Genomic DNA, 22,633 nt, shown 5'->3' on the forward strand with positions numbered 1-22,633 from the left:
TGCAAATATGTCTTTTCTTTCTTCACAGTCCATTTTCTGTATCCAAAATTTTCATTTTTACTATGTTCAGAAAGGCAGGCATTGTAGTATTCTTTATTAATTGGCCTAAAATGTGAATGAACCTCTTGTTCTGCTGATCTGTCTCGAGTAACCATGGCTATGTTGCATTTGCTTACTTCTTCCTCCAGAAAAAGATGACCATAGAAAACTGCCCATTTCTACCCAGATTAAATTGGGTCTTTCAATACTTTCCTTAAATTAATATAAATTGTGTAGTTTTCAGCTAATACATGGTGAGCCATATTTCTGGGCTTTTAAATTTTCACACTGCTGATGGAAACTCAAGATATTTTCTTTGTAGGAGCCTTAAATATTTGTGAGTGGAATAAAACTGACAAAATATATCAAAATATCTTTTGAAGTAGAATTTATACCAAAATGGAGTATATTCTCTGCTAGGATGGTATTTGAATGTTTATTTTCTTTCTTTCTTTCTTTCTTTCTTTCTTTCTTTTTTTAGTGAATCTCTAAGGTTAAAAAAGAAAAAAATGTCCTTTTTCAGATCAACAAAGAAAATGCTCTTATTAAATTTTTTCCCCTAGAAGTAAGTTTTTTTGTTGTTGAAACTGAGTGAGCAGTTTCAGTCTTCTAAAAATAATCAGATTTCAAGCTAATCTAGCCTTTTTCTTTTAACTATATAGTTATGGTTAATTAAAAAAACCTTAAAAGAGTAAAAGACATTTTTAAATATAGAACTTTTACATGTCATTTAGATAAGAGGATAAAGCTATGCAAAGAGCAATTTTGAATACTAATGTCATTAAATAATGACTTATTTCACACAAATTTTATTTGACAAATATTACCAAATCTTGTCAATACCTTTTTCTCTGATGAAAGAAAAGATTATATTGACATATGTACAAACATATGTAAATTTTTAATAGATGATTTTCAGAGATGACTTTCGAGAATGTGTCTTTGGCTCCTTGGCCGCACTGTTTTGTGGATAACAGAATTTTTTGGTTTTTTTTTTTCTTTTTAGTGCCGTAAAGCAGGACTTGCTCTCTCTAAACACTATAAGGTTTACAAGCGTCGTAATTGTGGTCGGTGCCACTGCAGAATAACTGTGTGCCGCTTTGGGGACAATAACAGAATGACATATTTCTGTCCTCACTGTCAAAAAGAAAATCCTCAACATGTTGACATATGGTAAGATATCTAATTTAAAGGGATACCATTTGCCCTAACCATCTAACTGAAAGGCTAATAATCAGAGAATATAACTGAACAACTGTCAGGCTATTCAGAAGAGAACGTGACTCAAAAGTATTTTAGTCCTTGGAAGGAAATAGTAAATAATGTCACCAAAGAAACTGAGGGAGCCAAAGATGATTTATGAACCAGTTCTGAATTTAGGTAGAAAATCTCTGGCTCAGGAAATAATATCTAGCCTTTACCTTTAACCTAGTTTGTAAAGTGAGTACCAGGAGATGTCAATAATTGGAAAAAATGCAACTACCTTCAAAAGTCTCTGCTTCACTTAGAAATAATACTATAAAACATGAGCAAGATCTTTTTACAGATTGTATGTGTTGTTGGTGAAATAATAGACCACTTACTAAACTCGTGTGGTGGTTCTGCCAGTTGCTGAGTATGTCTCTTCCAATGATGCATTATTCCAGAACTGGAGAGGTAACCGCAGGATAGGTTTGAGGACTTACTGTGAGAGGTATTTGGGCTAAAATTCCCTTGATCACCTGACCGGACTGGTGGAGCACAGTGATATTTTTGTCTCCTGGAATTAGTGTCAATTCAGAGCCAGTGTCCAATAATCCTTAAAAAGTCTGAGTATTTTCTTTTCCCCAATGTACAGTTACCTTGGTAACAGGTCATAGGACCTTTTGGGGAAATCTAAGAGAAAGATTATGCAGTATAAAGCAGCTGCATAGCAGTATATGTGATTATAAGATTATGCAGTATAAAGCAGCTGCATAGCAGTATATGTGATTATAAGCCAGTAGTACCAGTATGACATGAAGCACATAAAATGCTGCACGGGTTCAGGGATATTAGAGGTTTCCATGTGCGGGAAGGTTGGGAAGATCTCAAAGAAAGCGTCATTTGAATGGGGCTCCTTGTTCCATTCTTTCCCCCCTTCTCCCTACTGTACTTGACTAGACTTAAAAAAAGTATCATTTGAAATTTACTTCAAAAAATAGAATTTTGATTAAATGATAAAGCAAACAGTATTTAATTGGAAAAAAGGATCATGGCCACAAACCTTGAATCATTGATAAACATGGCATGGTGGAGGGATGATGAGAATACTGGCCAACCCCAACAGAGGCTCCACGTTGTGGAATAATAAAAGCTAGTTTTACAGGGAGGATGGGATCAAATGGTGGGGGTCATTAGTAGTTTGGAGAATGGTTAAGGTCTTTCCTAAATTAGCGCATTAAGGACTTTTAGTTGATTGTAGCATAGTTAACATGGAAAACGAAGAGACTGAAAATACATGTAAAGAAGCTGGTGCAGAGTAACGGGAAAGCGATGGTTACCAGCCTGGGGTCAAGATACTGGACATGGTACCCTAGTAAAACTTTTTAAAAGTCAACAAGGACTGTGGCAGATTTGATAGGTAGGATAATGCAAAAGGTTTCAGGACCAAATAATAAAAATTTTCACATTGTGGGTCTGGGAAAATTGGGATGCAGCAGTGAAGATGCAGTATGTGTTAGATATGTGAAAGAACCATGGAATATCCAGGAAGACATGTCTTAGGGGCTGCGATCCAGGATGAGAGAGGTTGTCAGCACAGTGCTGTTGATTGAAGCATTCCAACTTCTCAGTTCAGTAAGAATGGAAAAGGAAATGAGCCAAGGTCTGAGCTTCAGCAAATACCTATAACTACGAAGTGGGCAGGAAACAAAAAGCAAAGGAAACAAAACCATAGGATTGGACATAGGAAGAGACTCAGGGCACTACTGGGCTGTGGGAAACCCGGGAGGTGGGAGGGGCCATCATGTCTGTAGAGCTTGGGGACAGGGGAGGGAGCTGGCGTGCAGAGGAAGTCCCAGCTTAAGTCTTCATAAATATGTCTAGAGCTGTGTGCTTTTTCTTTGTGTCCCTGCGTTTCATTTTCTGCATCACTCTTCTTGTTCTCCAATACTTTCCTCTACACCACTCTATATCATCTTCCACTCAGCTGCTTCACCCCATGTTACTGTCATAGACATCTGAAATACATTTAGATAATTATATATATATAAAATACAGTTATGTTTTTTAATTTTTTATGAACATTCATAATTTTGTGAACAAGAACTTTCATAGTTTTTTATGAACAGGAACTTTTTTATAATATAGGTATACATTTATTTGACCAAGTAACTAGATACTGCGTTGAACACAGTAGCTGGCAGATAGAAGACCTTCAATATATATTTGTCTACTAAATAAATGATTAATGTTCTGTATTGGTTTTCTGTGAATTGATATCTTTTGAGATTAAAAAATTATCAAATAAATATGTCATTCATCATATAAATAGTTGTGAATGTCAAAGGTTTTTTTGAAACTAGATTTCAATGACCCCACAGTTCCCCAAAAGAGACCTATGAGTTAGGGAAGGCTGTGCTGAAAATGTTCTGGGCCTTGTAATCCCTCTTCCCTCCCGACCTGATTCTGTTTTCTACACTGGCAGTCAGCTTAAGACTTTGTTTGGAAAACCAACTATACACTGTGAAATAAATGTTTACGTATTTTAAAAAGCTTGAAAACCAGGATGATTTGCCCTGTTCTTAGATTTTTCTACGAATAAGTACATCCCATTTATTTTCTGGGTGAGTATTTGAACCTTTTTTATGTTGATTAAATTTTCTCATTTTAATGTAAAGTCATTTCAAGTTAAGTTGAAGAAGTCTTGAAAAGGCCACTACCAATTATCTAAATCCTCCTGTTTCTTCTCTTGCTGAAAGCTTACTGAACTCATGAAGTCCTCCCCCAGTTTTCCAGTTTCTACTGATCACATCACACTTTTAATCCTGATACTATTTATTGTTGGTTCTTTTTTTTTTTTTTTTTTTTTTTTTGAGTTGGAGTCTTGGAGTCTCGCTCTCGTCACCCAGGCTGGAGTACAGTGGTGTGATCTCGGCTCACTGCAACTTACGCCTCCCGGGTTCAAGTGATTCTCCTACTTCAGCCTCCCGAGTGGCTGGGATTACAGGCACCCACCACCACACCCAGCTAATTTTTGTATTTTTAGTAGAGACGGGGTTTCACCACGTTGGCCAGGCTGGTCTCAAACTCCTGAGCTCAAGTGATCCGCCTGCTTTGGCCTCCCAAAGTGCTGGGATTACAGGTGTGAGCCACCGTGTCCGGCTTACTGTTGGTTCTTAATTATTTGCTAGCTAATATAATTTATGCATGTGAGTATTATTTCCTTTAAAGAAAACAGAGGAGGTAGTCTTTACCTTTCATTAGGGACTTTAAATTTTTTTCACTGTTATTTACTTTATTTATTAGGGTCTACTATATGCCAAGTACTTGGAATACAAAGACAAAATAGAACACAGCCTCTCAAAGTGCTCAAGAGCTAATGTGGGAAGTAAATGGTAAATAGATAAAGCACCGTGATGGAACTGTTGTGAAGGGATGTGTTTATCCTAATGGCAATGGAAGTATGGAAGAAGAAGCACTTAAGTCTACCTGGGAAGGACAAGGAAGTCTTTCTGAAAGAGGCAGTCTTTGAGCTTAGTATAGAAAGAAATAGAAATTCATCAAAGACAAGAGGTAGGAAAAGGATTTTCTGAAAGATGAAACAACACATGGGAAAGTATACAGGGAGAACGTTTGGAAAGCTGCACACAGGATATTTTGTTCCTTCAGGAGCACATATTCAGGTCTCTAAAAACCATCTAGTCTGGAAATGTGGCTGTAGTTGGTTGCCAGTCAATGAGAATTTAGTGCTGTCTGCAAACCAACTCTTTTTTTTTTTTTAATTTTATTATTATTATACTTTAAGTTTTAGGGTACATGTGCACAACGTGCAGTTTTGTTACATATGTATACATGAGATGTTACATACGTATACGTAGAGATGGGGTTTCCCGTGTTGGCCAGGATGGGGTTTCCCGTGTTGGCCAGGATGGTCTCGATCTCTAGACCTCGTGATCCACCCGCCTCGGCCTCCCGAAGTGCTGGGATTACAGGCGTGAGCCACTGTGCCCGGCTTTTTTTTTTTGAGACAGAGTCTCTATCACCCAGGCTGGAGTGCAGTGGCGCGATCTCGGCTCACTACAACTTCCACTTCCTAGGTTCAAATGATTCTCCTGCCTCAGCCTCCCAGGTAGCTGGAATCACAGGCGCATGCTACCACGCCTGGCTAATTTTTTGTATTTTCAGTAGAGATGGGGTTTCACTGTGTTGGCCAGGCTGGTCTGGAACGCCTTACCTCAGGTGATCCATCCACCTCCACCTCCCAAAGTGATGGGATTACAGGCATGAGCCACCACACTTAGCCAAGTTTTTTCTTAAAAAGATCTCCTTTCACTGGAATATAGTTATCTACAAATATTCAATAAATATAGGCTTAATGAACAAATTTTGCCCCTACGTATCTATTACAACTGCTCTCTTGAAAATCACCTATTTCCCAGAGGTCTTAAATAGGCTTCTTCAAGCCTCACCCTCTCTAACTCAGTTGAATTATTTTTAAATTTTTAAAATTTTAATCTTTTTAAAGACAGGAGTGCAGTGGAGTGATTATAGCTCACTGTGATCTCGAATTCCTGGGCTCAGGTGACCCTCCTGCCTCAGCCTCCCAAGTAGCTGGGACAACAGGCATGCACCATCATGCTTGGCTAATTTTTTATTTTTATTTTTAGAGATGGAGTCTTGTTATGTTGCCTAGGCTGGTTTTGAACTCCTGGCCTCCAGCGATCCTCCTGCCTCAGCTATCGAGAGGGTTGGAACTACAGGCATAAGCTACTGTGCCAGCCGACTCAGTTGAATTTAATTCTCTCTGTCACTTCCCATCTTTGTTCCTATAGCACTGCTTCTTCTACCTCTCTTTCATGGGCTCCTTTTCTTTTGATCATCAAAGTTAAGGCAACAGCAAGGCTCTCTATTGGACCTTTCTGCCTCTCCTCCGTGCATTCCCAGTGACGGCGAATACTACCAGATTCAGCTATCATCTCAGACCATTTCTGGTAAAGTTCTTTAGGTTATGTGTTAAGAAATTATAGTTCTTGGGCCAGGTATGATGGCTCACATCAGTAATCCCAGCACTTTAAAAGGCTGAGAGGGAGGTTCATGAGGTCAAGAGATTGAGACCAGCCTGGCCAACATGGGAAACCCCGTCTCTATGAAAAATACAAAAATTAGCTGGGTGTGGTGGCGTGTGCCTGTAGTAGTTCCAGCTACTTGGGAGACTGAGGCAAGATAATTGCTTGAACCCGGGAGGTGGAGGTTGCAGTGAGCCGAGATCGCGCCGATGCACTCCACCCTGGGCAACAGAGTGAGACTCCGTCTCAAAAAAAAAAAAAAGAAAGAGAAAAAAACCTATCTATACATACATGTATAAGACATGAGGCAATGATAAGTGGTGATTAGTGTTCTCAAGAACATCAGCCACAATAGCGGATAGTGACGGAGACGGCTCATTTTTGATAGGGTGGCAGATAAGTCCGTGGGGAGGACGTTGTTGAAAAGATCTGATGACTTGTAACAATCTGAGGGTGGGGGAAAAGTTTCAAAGAAGGTAGCCCAGAAAAGCATGAGGCCTCTGAGTTGTTCAAGGAAGAGAAAGAAGGCATGTATGACTGAACCAAGCAGAGGGAATGAGAGACAGAGGGAGCCTCTCTGCTTGGGAGGGACCAAGCAGCATACAGAGTCAGTTTGGCCAAGGAAAGATTCTGAGTAGAATGGGGAGACTTTGGAGGGTTTTGAATGGGCGTGAAATAACTGACTTAATGTTTGAAAAGATTAATCACTCTGGCGACCATTGCCAATACTTTGAGCTGGGAAGCCACTGGGAGATTTTGAGCAGGAGGGCAGCATGAAGTGACTTGGGTTTTCTGAGGATGATTTGGGCTGCTGTGTGGAATAGTGACTGTCATGGAACCAGACTGAAGCAGCAGCATCGGGGGCTCTCAACAGTAGTGCAGGTGGTAAATGCTGGTGACAGGGAAGAGAGAGGAGGTGGTGGGAAAAAAAGGTTGAATTTAGGATAATTTTGGAAGTTGAGGTAGGGTTAAGGCCAGAAATTTGTATAATTTAGGGGGCCTTATTTATGAAAAACAATAAAAAATTATGACTACAACGTTAGGTCCTAATGTGAATATTTAGAATAAGAAATCACAACAAATTATATTTTTTAAACACCACAAACATCAGAAAAATGAGATATTATTAGTTCACTGCCTGACACAGCTGTGTAATTGTATTCCTTGATGTTTTTGGCTGCAAACTCCTTGATTGCCTTTTCATATGACCACCAACAATATCATTACATCTTTTATTACGCCTAGATGAGAAAACTTTTAGCTTCACAATTGGCTGTTGATAGTGACACATCTCCAGCTTCCTCTATCTTTTCTTCAAGCAGTACTTCCTCTCTGTAAGGAAACCCTGAGAGCAGTGCCTCTCAAACTTCAGTGTGTACCAGCATTTTCTGGAAGGGCTTGTGAAAACACAGATTGCCGGGTCCCACCCCCAGAGCTGGGGATTCAGTGGGTCTGAGGAGGGGCCTGAGAATCTGCGTGTCTAACACGTTCCCACATGACGCCCATGCTGCTGGCCTGAGGACTTGAGTTTGAGAACCCCAGCCCTTTGATCTTCCTCAGGTGCCTCAGGTTCCCCACCCCGTGCCAGGTTGTTTCTGAGTTAGGGTGGGTGATGTAGGGGTAGAGTGGCCTGGCAGCCTGGATCACGGTGGCCTGTGAGCACGGAACGATGCAGTATCTCTTGTTCAGGTCCTTCTCCTCAAGCTTCAGGGCAGAGTCCGCCTGCTCCTTGAGGTCACCAGGGCAATATTTTCCCTGGGCACTGAGCAGATGTGAGGTGATGCTGGCAGCACCCAGGCGCCAGGATTACCGCTGCCTGCAGTCCTCTGAGCCCCCAGCATGTGGTTGAGTTATGGCTCCCATTCTCCATGCTGCCCACCCCAGTGCGCAGAGGACACGTCAAGCCATGGAAAGTTAAACTTCTTTTGCTTCATGTAAATTTGCATCTGCACCAGATCCCACAGGATTTGCTGATGGACTGGAAGTGGGATGTGAGAAAAGGAAGTATTAAGGATGACTTCTAGGTCTGGGCCTGATGAATTGAGTGATGCTGATGCCATTTCCTGACATGAGATAGAATAGTAGAATTGCAGATTGGTGGCTCATGAATTTTTTTGTTTGTTTTTGTTTTTGACACGGAGTCTCGCTCTGTCGCCCAGGCTGGAGTGCAGTGGCGTGATCTGGGCTCACTTCAAGCTCCGCCTCCCGGGTTCACGCCGTTCTCCTGCCTCAGCCTCCCGAGTAGCTGGGACTACAGGCGCCCGCCACCACACCCGGCTAATTTATTTTTTATTTTTTATTTTTAGTATAGACGGGGTTTCACCGTGTTAGCCAGGATGGTCTCGATCTCCTGCTCTTGTGGTCCACACGTCTCGGCTTCCCAAAGTGCTGGGATTACAGGCGTGAGCCACCACGTCCGGCCTGGTGGGTCATGAATTTTATCTGTATTCGTTTCCGCTGGCTGCCATCGTAAATTACCATGACCTTGGTAGCTTAAAGCAACAGAAATGCATTCACTCAAACGCTGGATGCTAAAAGTTCAGCATCAGTTTCATTGGACCAAAATTAAGATGTGGGTAGGACTGTGCTCCCTCTAGAGGAGCTGGGGGGAATCATATTCCTTTCCTGTTCTCGCTTCCGGTGCTGCCGGCGTTCTTTCACGTGTGGCTACATCGCTGCCACTTCTGCCTCTGGTCTCCTTGCCTTCTCTTTGGTGTGTATCAAATCTCCCCCTCCCTCTGTCTTATAAAGACACTTGCGATTGGGTTAAGGGACCACCAGCTAATCCAAAATAATCTCTCTACGCCAAGATCCTTAATTACATCTGCAAACCCTCCTTCTTTATAAAGTAACATTTATAGATTCCTGGAATTGTGCCCTATGTCTTTGGGAGGCCATTATTCATCTTACTACAAAACATTAAGTTTGAGATTCTTCTTACACATCCAAGTGGAGATTGGGAAGAATTTATTAATGAGTGATTAAGAAATGGAGCAGTAAGGAAAGGAATGTTTCCAAAGCCTCCATATGTAACAATAAAATTCTCCTTATGATCAGGGAAACTTTTAGGACAGAAGAAAATGAAAATAGGGAAAAGTTGGAGCACGTGGAAAATCTAAAAGTCATTTAAATTGTGTCTGTTTAATTATAGATAAATGCATCATGCTGCCTTTCAAAGTAAGTTAGTAGAGGACAGAGATTAGGTCAAATAAACAAATTCTGTAGAAGATCTGATATTCCATAGGGATAATAAATACTGAGTGGCATTAAAAGTCAAGGGAAGTAAAGATAAAAGAATCCTTATGAGATGTATCTTACTTTCAGATTTTCTTATTCTATTTATTATTTTACCAGACACTCCTGAATTTTAAAACTAGTGTAATTATATGTAAGGAACAAAATGTCACAGGAGACAAGGTTACCTTTGAAAGTCAAAGAACTCATGTTCTGAAATGTAAGATACATAGCCTTTACTTGCAAGAGCTTTTTTCAGTATTAATGTTTGGGATCATGAAGGGAATCCGTGATACTGCCATGGTTGCTTAACCGTGTGACATGCTCTATATCCAGACCTATAGCTAGCTGTGCATTAGAGAGTAGGACTATGTCACAGCCGTATAAAGGCATTTTGTGTAAAAATACATGGTCAATGAAGGACTTCAGATGGAGAATCATGATTTATGTTTGTGGCCAAAAATCAGGGTTTTATTGTTTGCTTGCTAATCTATTAATTGGCTATCCACCATGAAACAGTCTTACATGAAGGGAAATAACACAAAGAGATATCTTTTTTCATCATTATGAATTAATGAATTTACATAGTGCTCAGCAGATACTGTAGAGAAATTCTAGAGTTTCCTGAGTTTTCTGTGCACATGAAGTAAATATAAAACTTTCACATCTTTCAGTCCTCTAATTTCTGCATAGGTGTATTTTCCCATAATTTAATTGAATAAAGGTATTTTCATTTTGTTTGGGAAAAAGTACCAATTACTTAAAACATTATTTGAGAAGTATTTCCTAATGTGATATCAAATATTTTTAGTTGGTTTGTTTAAAAAAAAAACTACTCAATTATTTGACTCTTAAATAACTTTTGATGTTTCTCACTTTAACAACAATTAGTTGTTAAAGGGTCCAGGTGAAAACATTTTACTCTGGCCGGGTGCGGTGGCTCACGCCTTAATCCCAGCGCTTTGGGAGGCTGAGGCAGGAAGATTACTTGAGGCCAGGAGTTCAAGACCAGCCTAGGCAACATAGCATTCCATCTCTACTAAAAGTTTAAAAATTAGCCAAGCAGGCCAATGTGCACCTGTAGTCCTAGCTACTCAGGAGATTCAGGTGGGAGGATTGTTTGAGTCCAGGAGTTCGAGGCTGCAGTGAACTATAATGGTGCCACTGCACTGCAACCTGGATGACAGAGCAAGACCCCATCTCTACAAAAAAAAAAAAAAAAAAAAAGACTCTAAGATACAGTACTAACTTCTAAGCAATAATAAAGAGATAGCATTGGGGTATTAATGGTTCTGTAATCATTTCTAAAATACCCAGACAAGAAGAAGGCAATAATAACAATGTTAATGATTAATTTTAAAAATTATCTTATAGCAAGCTACCGACTAGAAATACTATAATCAGTTGGACATCTAGCAGGGTGGATCGTGTTATGGACTCTGTGGCTTGGAAGTCTGAAGAGCACTGGACCTGTGTGGTGTGTACTTTAATCAATAAGCCCTCTTCTAAGGCATGTGATGCTTGCTTGACCTCAAGGCCTATTGGTAAGACTGAATTTTGATTTCGACTTTGTTACATTTCTAAGAGGGTTAGTTATACAAAGTCAGGAATATATCTTGCTCCATCTTGATCTTCCATAACTAAATACAATTTCTTTCTCAAAGGTTTAAAGGAATTGCCAGTTTTTACATGTAAACCATGCTAATATTCTGTTGAGTATTTTTTTTTTAACAGGGAGGGAAAGCATGTTTGTGCTATAACAGTATGTGCCTTTGTATCTCAAAAAAATGGAGATGATCACATCTGTTCTCTACTGTTTCTAATGAATTATTCAGTAAAGCTTTGTTTTATGCAGATTTCAGCAACTTTCAAGTTTGTTATTCAGTCCAAGTGTTTCATAAATTGAAAGGGAGGATTTCTGTAAGAATATCTTCGCAGGTGGAATAGAAAAATGCTGAATTTTTTCTCTTCTTTATCCCTTCTACCCCTTGTTATTAAAATCTTTATCCAGACAATCGTACTGATTTCATTGAAATCCTTCAAAATAACTCTTTATAGCTCAGGATTTCATGCATTTAGAGCATGTAAAACCTCAGAGGAAACCTGTGATTAAGAGCCATCTCATTGCTGCGGCTTCTATTGTGTTCTCAAAGTGTTATTTCTTTCTTCAATTAGAGATGAGAAAGTTCATTCCTGACTTAAGCACCCCCGCATTGTGTCAACTGTCATATTGTGTTTTGTTCCCTGGGCCAGAAAGGCAGACATCACCCCTTGCACAGCTTTGCTGTGCTGCATCTCCTATTTCCGTCCCTCCTTCTTCAGTGTCCTTCAGCAGAGACGGAGCCCTGGGAAAAACACAATCTTAGGTTGCCACATTGATTTCAACATTCTGAAATGCATTTATATGTCTCATTAACTATTTTCTTTTAATGTTTCTGAGTCAGAAAGACATCTTAATGATAATATAGAATGCATTATAGTACAGTTCCAAAATCCTAGGATACTCTGTTGAAACATTGTATTTAATAGATGTTAAGTCTGGCCGGTCACAGTGGCTCACACTTGTAATCCCAGCACTTTGGGAGGCTGAGGCAGGTGCATCATGAGGTCAGGAGATCGAGACCATCCTGGCTAACACGGTGAAACCCCGTCTCTACTAAAAATACAAAAAATTAGCCAGGCGTGGTGGCGGGTGCCCGTAATCCCAGCTACTCGGGAGGCTGAGGCAGGAGAATGGCGTGAACCCGGGAGGCGGAGGTTGCAGTGAGCCGAGATCGCACCACTGCACTCCAGCCTTGTCCAGCCTGGGCGACAGAACAGGACTCCGTTTCAAAAAAAAAAAAAAAAAAAAAGATGTTAAGTCTTTGTAATTCATCTTTACTTATTTTAAATAAGCCTTTCACTTTGTCTTGTCATTCCTAGTAGTCTAGAAACAGGTCTCTAACTGCTGACCTAAAGCTTTATGGGATATCATCTCTTAATTACCACTTTTTAATGCTTTGCCTAATATTAGCAAAACTGATAACTGAATGACCTTTAAATGCTTAAACATAATAAAAAGCAAATATAAATCTTTGTTAAACCCATGTCTGGGTTTCTGTAAGTCAAAATTTTGCATTTTACATAATATTTCATTTCCTAGCCAGAAGATGATTAATTCTGACTTGTCTGAGCTAACTTTGTGTTATTAGTTCTATATGTTAGTTCACTGTAATAAAGTGAAGTAAATTTTTTAATCAAATAAAAAGGTGTTTCACATAATCAGTATGTTATATTTATGGGACTATTGCAGAATTACTTATCTCTCCTTCCAGATTCAGTGTGCAAGAATGAAGAAAATTCTACTGTCTTTAGCCACTTAATGAAGTACCCGTGTAATACTTTTGGAAAATCCCATACAGAAGTCAAGATCAACAGGAAAACTGCATTTGGAACTACAACTCTTGTCTTGACTGATTTTAGCAATAAATCCAGTACTTTGGAAAGAAAGACAAAGCAAAACCAGATACTAGATGAGGAGTTTCAAAACTCTCCTCCTACTGATGTTTGTTTGAATGATATAAAGCACCCCTCCAAGAAGGCAACAAACGATATAACTCAACTATCCAGCAAAGTAAACATATCACCTACAATCAGTTCAGAATCTAAATTATTTAGTCCAGCACATAAAAAACTGAAAACAGCCCACTACTCATCACCAGAGCTTAAAAGCTGCAACCCTGGATATTCTAACAGGTATGATGCTTTTAACCTTAGTCTTTAAGATAATTGCTTTTTTGTTTCTTTTTAAAACGAGGTCTCACTCTGTCACCTAGGCTACAGTGCTGTGGTGTGATGTCAGCTCACTGCAACCTCTGCTTCCCGCGTTCAAGTGATTCTCCTGCCTCAGCCTCCCAAGTAGCTGAGATTACAGGCGCATGCCATCAGGCCCGACTAATTTTTGTATTTTCAGTAGAGACAGGGTTTCACCATGTTGGCCAGGCTGGTCTCAATCTCCTGATCTCAAGTTATCTGCCCACCTCTGCCTCTCAAGGTGCTGGGATTACAGGCTTCAGCCACCATGCCCAGCCGGTTGCATTAAGTTCTAAGAAGACAGAAATTGTCCCTTGGTAAGGAAGTTGAATTATTTTGGTAACATGAATCAAACCCTAAAAGACTATTATAGTAGTCTGCCTCTCCTTTCCCTTCTCTAGATTATAATGTTAGAGAAGGGAAAGAAATGAAAAACATAATTTCCTACATGTATAAAAAGTTGGGTTTTTTTTCTGACAATAACCATACACATGATCAATACAGAATATTTGGAAAATATTGTAAAGTATAAAGAAAAATATTTGTCACCCATAATCATACTGCTTATCAATAACCAGTTAGCATTTTTTAATATCTCCTTCCAATGAAAGATAGTCTTCCAAAAGAGGAACTATTTTTTATAAAAGTTTAGTAAGTATACTGTGTTCTAAAAGGAGGGGTCTGAGATGCCTGTAGTGACCTTTCTGTTAAAGAACGTGGATGGATCTCAAACAGTCATGCGAGATGGTGTTTATTTTTATTTTTATTTTTTTCTTTGAGATGGCGTTTTGCTCTTGTCACCCAGCTGGAGTGCAATGGCGCAATGTCGCTTCACTGCAACAACACTCGGCTAATATTTTTTTTGTATTTTTAGTAGAGATGGGGTTTCGCCGTGTTGGCCAGGCTGGTCTCGAACTCCTGACCTCAGGTGATCTGCCCACCTCAGCCTCCCAAAGTGCTGGGATTACAGGCGTGAGCCACTACGCCTGGCGTTGTTCTTTAACTAAAAGTCCTAAAAAGCATACTTGCTACTTTTTATCTGAAATTCAAAAGTTGTAATTCTAACTAATAAATACTACCAGAGCAGATATATTTTATAGGACTTCCAGCTACGTGTCCAGGAGAACACCCTCATTTTTGTCACCTGTGATACAGAAATTTTAATACATAATGTCATCCTCTCTTTTCCTTAATGATTACTGGCAGCTCCTGAAACAATTTTCTGTTGACCCTCCTTCCGCCTTTATCTGGCCCTCCCAGTCCCTTTATCTGGAATTCCTAACCATGGCAACCCGATGTTATATCTCCAACACAGGACACATTTCTCCACCATTTTCTTTTCTCAGCTGCTTTCTTTTTTTTCTTCAGAAAGCAGCTGACTTACATCCAGCATTTTTAAATAAGTGGAGAATTTATAACACATAAATGGAGCGTCGTCCTCCCGTGTATGTCTTTTCTTGCCAATGGGAGACAGGCAGAGGAAGAGTTACAGCCATCCCTTGGTATCCTCAAGGGATTTGTTCCAGGACCCCCAGGATACCAAAATCTGCAGATGCTCAAGTCCCTGATATGAAATGGCATAGTCCTTGCATATAACCTATGCACACCTTTTCATATATTTAAATCATCTGTGCATTACTTCTTATAATACTGAATCCAATGCAAAGGCTGTGTAAATAATTGTTATACTGTATATTTTGTATAATTTTTTATTGTTTCATTATTATTATTTTTTGTTTCCAAGTATTTTTGATCCAAGGTTGGTTGAATTCATGGATTGGGAACCTACGGATATGGAGGGGTGTACTTTGGTTGGGACCTAGAGTAATCTCAGGTGGAATTCTGAGATTCGCTGGCTTTTCCTCTTATTAACTGTGCCTTTACTGATGGGTAGATGCCCCCTCTCAGCAGTGGGATGAGGGACCTACTAGAGCAACCTGTAGGAATCCTTAAGCTTATTTCATAACAAATTCTGAAACAGTCTTTGCTCAATAGATGTATTTACTCCAAGTTTCCTATTCCAACTCTAAATTTACCATCAGTTAATCCTGATGATTTATCCTTGACTGGTTTTTTAAATGTTTTGTTCATAACCATTTAAGATAACTTGTTTAACTTTTGTTCATATACTCACATTTGAAGTAAGCTAAGGGGGCTAAACTTTTAACTGACTGGATAAATCCACCACCTTTTCACTTCAACCGTAATTAATGCCTCACGATGGAAGTTCATGAAGGAGTTAATTAAGAATGTTTGAGTTGGGAGGTTGTCCTGGAGCAGAAAGTCATTTCCAAACAGTCTTTTCTGTTCCGTGGCTCAAGTGGGAAGTAGAAGTGATCGTCTTAAAATATTGTGGCATTTGTTGTACCTAGATGAAATATCTTGGCGTATTTTTATTCCCGTAATGCTTTGTAGAAAATCTCAGACAATTTAACTAATGAATTAGGGATTTAAAAAAACATTAATGTAACCTTAAATGTAAATGATTTCTTCATAAGCCATTAGTAATAGGATCATATGATTAATCACAGTGCACAGCATTACTTAGGAATGCTGCAGCCTGTGTATGTATTGAATATAAGAACACCAGGACTGAGACTCCACAATCAATCAAGATCAACTAGCAGAATAAATGTCAAGTGATGAAATAAATTCACCCAGCAGCCCTTCTGCACCCAGCTACTTTACAGGGAATAAATTGCAAATTACTGTCATTTATTTCATTTTTCTCCTTGTCTGGCAGCTATAGTGTTCATCTTGTGGACAAGATGCCTAGCAGAAGCTCACAACATAATACTATTAAAGCAGGTGGTCCATTCATAATTTATAGCCAGTTTATTTTTTCTTTAATATTATATGATAATTACTTTGACTTTTGTTCTCTTAATTACTGTTCTCATTACCACACAATCCATGCAGTGTTGATGAGGCATATTTTCTGATTGGTATTGAGATAGGTGTGTATTCCATCCAGCTATTGGCTTATAAGTTAGATGATTGAACCCTTTTTAAACAGTTAAGAATGATTACTAGAAACAGTTTAAGTTGTCGATCCAATTACTGTAAACACAGAGCAAAACACAGTGATGCAGTTTCAAAGAATGCATGTGTTTTAGGTTGAAATTTTTCCTGAGTTGATGCAAAGGCTCACATAGGAGGGTGAAATGACAATAACAAAATCATTAATATTTTCTCACATTTGCTGCCATCAGGGATGCTGAAAGCTGTCTTTAATCACCAGTGCAAGTACTGACACCATGTCCTTGTTTGTCTCTTGGTTACTTCTTGGAGTTTTCAGTCTAAGGATTTCAGAACCACCTGGGACCATCCAGAATGAGTCATTTCACTTTTGTTTGTTTTAATCCTTGAAATAATCCTGTATGACAAAATCTACATTCAGTGAGACCCATTAATCCAAAAAATTCAGACAGTATTTTTATTATAATGAATCACCCTATCTATAAAATGAGTTAAACCAAGCTTGTCCAACCATAGGCTTGTGGGCTGGACGGCTTTGAATACAGCCCAACACAAATTTGTAAACTTTCTTAAAACATGAGTTTTTTGTGTGATTTTTTTTTTAAGTTCATCAGCTGTCACCAGGGTTACTGTATTTTATGTGTGGCCTAAGACAATTCTTCCACTGTGGCCCAGGGAAGCCAAGATTGGACACCCCTGAGTTCAACTGGGAAAAATTTACCAAGAAAAAATAATATTCACCTTAAAATTACAGATCTGTGCTTAGTAAGGTCTTCCTTCTTGATGATAGTTTTTGTCTGGTCTCTGTTCAGTTTTATTTATTAATAAGTATTGAGAATCTATTATGTCTCAGGCATTGTTCTTGATTCTAATGACATGTACATGAGCAGACTATAGCCAGCAGGGCCAAATCCATCCCACACCTGTTTGTGTAAAGCTTTATTTCCATTTGTTTAGATATTTTCTATGACTGCTTTTTGTGATGACAAACTTAGACCATAAGACCAGCAAGTCTAAAATATGTTATCTGAAAAGGTTTGCCAGCCCCGATCTATTCTATTAATAGATCATTTATAACCCAGCATTCATATTCAAAATGGTGGTCACGATCACTAAAATGAACGATTCTGTAAGCTACGTTTAAGTAAGAAACCTGCTACATTTTAGGAAGTTTTTATAAAACAAAGAGGAACTAAGATGTCCTCAGTTGATGAGAACATTTAATTATCCTGGATAATGTTTTATATCATAAAATTCAGTTTAGCTGTGCGTATTTAGAGCCAGTGTGATCACAGGTGGCGTTAGTATCTTGGTTACATTACTTCAGAGCTTCATAACTTAATGTGCATACAAATCACCTGGGAATCCTGCTAACATGCAGATTCTGATTCTGCAGGCAATCTGGAGTAGGGGTGGATATGTCTGTGTTTTCTAACAAGCTCTGGGTGATGCTGATGCTTCTAGTCAGTGGACCACACTCTGAGTACGAAGAATAAGATCACATGTGGCTATGGGTTTTTTGTGTGTTGTTTTCTCTTTTTTTTTTTTGTTTTTTTGTTTTTTTGAGACGGAGTCTTTTTCTGTTGCCAGGCTGGAGTGCAATGGCGCGATCTCCGCTCACTGCAACCTCTGCCTCCCATGTTCAAGCGATTCTCCTGACTCAGCCTCCCGAGTAGCTGGGATTACAGGCACACGCCACCACGCCCGGCTAATTTTCTATTTTTAGTAGAGACGGGGTTTCACCATGTTGGCCAGGCTGCTCTTGAACTCTTGACCTCAGGTGATCCGCCCGCCTCAGCCTCCCAAAGTGCTGGGATTACAGGTGTGAGCCACCACGCCCAGCCTGTGGCTATGTTTTTAATTTAATTTTTAAAGGAAGAAATGGAGTGGAAGGCAGAAATGAAGGCAGAGAGATGACATTTGGATCCTCCTTTCTACTTTAATCCTGCCTTCTACCTTGGCCCTTCTCCCCAGAAAAACTTTAATAGAGAATCTAAACCTCTCCCTGGATATGTGGAACCCTGGAGCTCTCTAGGTTGAAACAGATAGGTTAGAAAATGTTCAACCGTTATCCAAAACAGCCATCTCTAAGATAATATATAAAACTGTTTTTATGTCCACACAATTTTTAATAAGAATGCATCATTTCATTAATTTTGTTAATATTCTTAATCTTTTCTCCTTTAATTTTGTTTAAGAAAGCATTGTTTATGAACCACTTGCTTTAATTGTGAAATTCTTGACTTCTGTACAACTGTCCAGATATCTGGCTTCTCTTGAAGTTAAAGTTTTGGAGGAGATTGGTGAAATGGAGTTTTGGAGGAGATTGGTGAAATGGAGTTTTGGAGGAGATTGGTGAAATGGAGTTTTGGAGATTGGTGAAATGGAGTTTTGGAGGGGGTTGTTGAACTGAAAGGTTGTGGAAAAGAAAAGTCCTTTGCCTCTCAGCTTTCCTATTTCTGATTTGGTATTACCCATGACTCTAAAATACAACCACAACCCCTCTACCCTGAAAAAGGTACCATCAAAATAGTTGCTGGTGAAGAATTTAATGATAACGGTTTATTTAACAATGCCTGCAGCTGCTCTTATTTTACAAATGGCTGTTGAAGAAACCTTCAAAAACTGCCCTCAGAATGTTTGAGTTCATCCCAGCAAACATTTTCAAAGCAGTATATTTAAGCATCTGTTATATAAATGAATTTCAGTCAATTTCATCACAAATAAAAGATTGCATTCTCTGAACATTTCAATTAGATGTGATGCATTGAGGCATCATAGAAACAGGTGTGTAAAAAATGCAGTTTAGGAAGCAAGGAAAAAGGGAAATCACCTTTGATTTTTAAGTATTTTTAACAATTATTTAAGAATGATATATTTGTTCTTTAGATATTTCCTGAAAAGATGAGAACGGATTAACTGTTTTATCATTAAAGAGTTAAAAAAAAAAAGGAATATTAAGAGGGGGACTTCTGGTTTTAATGAATGTGAACACTTTCTCTTCAACCAGTTTATTAAAAAACTAATTCTCATAAAGGCATTACTAAAATATGTACAACACAGAAAATTTAAATAAGCTTCTTTTCAAAAAGAAAATTCTGTTTATACAGCTACAGTACAAGGCCAGCTTCTAGCCTGTGTACACTGGGTATGAGGACAACCTCCAAATACTCTTGATCCTAATTATGGGGGAAAATAAAGCTTCCCTGCTAGCTTTGCAAAATTCACATTTTTGCTCTCTGCCAGGCAGCCTGTTTCTTGCAGGAATATGATTGTGACTATTATAGTAGCCTTGATCAAAGAAAAGCGTAGAAAATTGTCTTTAAAGTGGACAGCAGAGTGATTTCTATGGCCTTGTCAGAGCCATTGATGAGAGTTTGCTACCGATGAGAAAATAATTAGAGAAGATTGTGACTAGCTGCTTTGGGGCCAGTGGGAATGGAGAACCTGGACTTGAGAATATTTTAGAGGAAAAAGAAGTGGCTAAGATAACTTTGGAAATAAATTAGAATTACCTGGGAAAACAAAGAATAAAGACAGCCTTTTGGATAATGACCTAACATTAACGAGGTCCACTTTTTGATAAAATCTCTTTGTACAAGTGAAATTCTGACATGTAGGGGTAAAGTGGTGTGAATGGTCCCTTAGCCCTTCTATGCTGTACTTATTTTGTAACCTGTCATTACAGTGAACTTCAAATGAGTATGACAGATGGCCCTCGTACCTTAAATCCTGACAGCCCTCGCTGCAGTAAACACAACCGCCTCTGCATTCTCCGAGTTGTGAGGAAGGATGGGGAAAACAAGGGCAGGCAGTTTTATGCCTGTCCTCTACCTAGAGAAGCACAATGTGGATTTTTTGAAGTATGTGTAAGATTTATCTAGCTTACTAAAATGTAATTAAATGCTTTGGTTATTAATGTATAACAAATAGCAATACTTTCCTAGTTTTACCTTTTACCTTTAAATTTGAAATAGCCATATTGGCATTCAGTCTAAAGCTTGAATGCTGAGTAACTTAAAATTCAGATGTTCAGCCACAAGAAATTTAATAAAATAATAGCTGTTACATTGTTAGAGCATATCATATTTATAATCACAAGTCTAGAAGTGTTGCCCTTAGCTTGTAAAGTTAGACACTGAGTGACTAGTAAGTACTAGTAGCACATATGTGGCTAATAATCCAAGGTAAGAATTTGTTCTTCCTGACTTCAGCGCTACATCAAAACCTTTGGTTTATGCATTGGATAAAGTTTATCAGAAAAACAATTTACATGCCTGGGATTTACAATAACCTTATCAAATCCTACTTAACCACACTTGACCCAAAAAAGTGATGGCACAATAGCAATTTAGCTATAGGCGATTCCTCCTGCCTTTCCAGTCTGTGGATGTGTCCCTAAAGATGAACCTAAGATAGGAGATAAGAACCTCAGGTCCGTTTAGTCAGTCTCACTTCCGGTATTCCTCAGTGTGAGCATCTCAGGCTGAGTGTGATTCTAATGTTCAGAGATACATATTTTTTCTAGTTACTCTTCATCTGAAATAGAACTGAAAAAAGAAAATATTGATACGTTTCAGCGCTGGAGCAAAGATTTTCTGGTTGGACTTTTTGAAAGAACAAATATCTGTCTTCAATGTGATACCTTCTTAAGGAATTTCCCGGGGAAAACTGGATAGTGATTTTAGACCTCAATCTCTGAACACAATGTAACTCTACCCTACAAAATTCACAGATTTCCTCCTCAAGAAGCTTTTATAGATGTAATGGGAAAATATTATTAGCAATATTCATGGTGTTGCTAAAAATATAATAGCCTTTTTCATATCACTCTTGAGGTCAAAATTAGTAAGAATAATAGAATCTGGCTAATTTAGTCTGGGTAAGTATTTGATTCTTTCTTTTCCTAAGGAAGTTTAATATTAAAATCATGACAAATCTTTGATCTTACAGGGTTTTTTTTTTGGTTGTTGTTTGATTTTTTTAGAGACAGGGTCTCACTATGTTGCCCAGTCTGGTTTCAAACTCTTGTGCTGAAGCTATCCTCCCACCTCAGCCTCCCAAAGTGCCGGGATTAAAGGCATGAGCCACCGCGCCTTACCTGATCTTACAGGTTTAACTGAAACAGACCTATAGCAGGGATATTGGTGATTACAGCAAGATTTTGATAGTTTTCAATTATTCTTAACAAAGTGAAGAAACTTCTGTAAATATACCTTTAGACAAAGGGAAGCTCAGAATTATGGCCATTGTCTGCGTGATTCAAACAAATTTGTAAGAGATGCTTCTTTTAGGATATAAGCTTTTTTAAAGGCGACGACTAATTGTCTATTTTACAATGTCAAATTAATGATAACAGCAGTGAAGACTATATGGCACTAATCACATGTGCCTAGGGTTAGCCTGAACATCATGATAACTTTTATATAAACTTGTAAATTTACCTTTTTTTCCTGCAGTGGGCAGATTTGTCCTTCCCATTCTGCAACCATGGCAAACGTTGCATCATGAGAACAGTATTGAAGATTGGACCTAACAATGGAAAGAATTTTTTTGTGTGTCCTTTTGGGAAGGAAAAACAGTGCAATTTTTTCCAGTGGGCAGAAAATGGGCCAGGAATAAAAATTATTCCTGGATGCTAATATCTGTAGATTCTCTGGCATTTCGTCTCTTCAAACTGTGTATAATGTTTGGTCCTCGTCTGTTTCATAGAAAAGTTGTAGAATATCTATGATACATTGAAAAGTTACTGCAATATTTGAGAACTCTTCTTTTTTTTTTTCTTGTGTGTGCCATCTTTCCATCGTTGGCTACGTGTTTTCTTTTTGCCTTGATGAACGTTCTATGTATTTCATTGGATATACAGCATATTCCATTTAGGATGTGTATTTAATGCATTTAGTAATGACAATAAAGTGTTTTTAGTATGCTTGTAGTCTCTTGTAAATGGGGAGAAGCAGTGTTTTTTTTTAGGAAAGGATTATGCAACACGATAAAATAAGATATTCTGTCTGTAGTGAATACATTTCTCATGTACTAACACTATTTATAATATATGATTAAAGATATTTCTTGTTTTATTAAATAATAATAAATAAGATCTCCTTTATGAAGAAGTCTATTTTTAAAATTCTGTGCAACCAACATTAAGTTCCTGTTAGATGCTGGGGCTATGCCAAACCTTGTATGACTTCCAATTTGTGTTCTCATGTAAAGTGATGGGGATGCAGACTATAAAAGTAACATTTAAGAAAAGAAGAACTTGCGTGTAGGTGTTTAAGAGAGGTTGATTTATATTTTTCTAATGCCTTCTCCCCGCTGCTTTTATTTAAATTTTAGCA

At 38.5% G+C, this 22,633-nt stretch overlaps 1 protein-coding gene across 3 annotated transcripts in view; it reads left to right on the forward strand.

Annotated features, from left to right (window-relative positions):
- Positions 1 to 22,633, forward strand: part of NEIL3 (nei like DNA glycosylase 3) — a 58,066-nt gene that overhangs the window by 30,408 nt on the left and 5,025 nt on the right. Inside the window, exons 6-11 of one of the 3 annotated variants that reach the window (XM_063723739.1) lie at positions 1,046 to 1,212; positions 10,896 to 11,065; positions 12,836 to 13,256; positions 13,337 to 13,630; positions 19,981 to 20,155; positions 21,752 to 22,402. In XM_063723739.1, the coding sequence (XP_063579809.1) occupies positions 1,046 to 1,212; positions 10,896 to 11,065; positions 12,836 to 13,256; positions 13,337 to 13,630; positions 19,981 to 20,155; positions 21,752 to 21,934 (1,410 nt within the window). In that variant the 3' untranslated portion in view covers positions 21,935 to 22,402. Of the gene's footprint in view, positions 1 to 1,045; positions 1,213 to 10,895; positions 11,066 to 12,835; positions 13,257 to 13,336; positions 13,631 to 19,980; positions 20,156 to 21,751; positions 22,403 to 22,633 lie in introns of those variants that run through there. The other 2 variants (XM_063723740.1, XM_024246546.2) reach the window with 2 other exon arrangements.

This window comes from Pongo abelii, chromosome 3, assembly GCF_028885655.2.
Source record: "Pongo abelii isolate AG06213 chromosome 3, NHGRI_mPonAbe1-v2.0_pri, whole genome shotgun sequence".
Classification (NCBI taxonomy): domain Eukaryota; kingdom Metazoa; phylum Chordata; class Mammalia; order Primates; family Hominidae; genus Pongo; species Pongo abelii.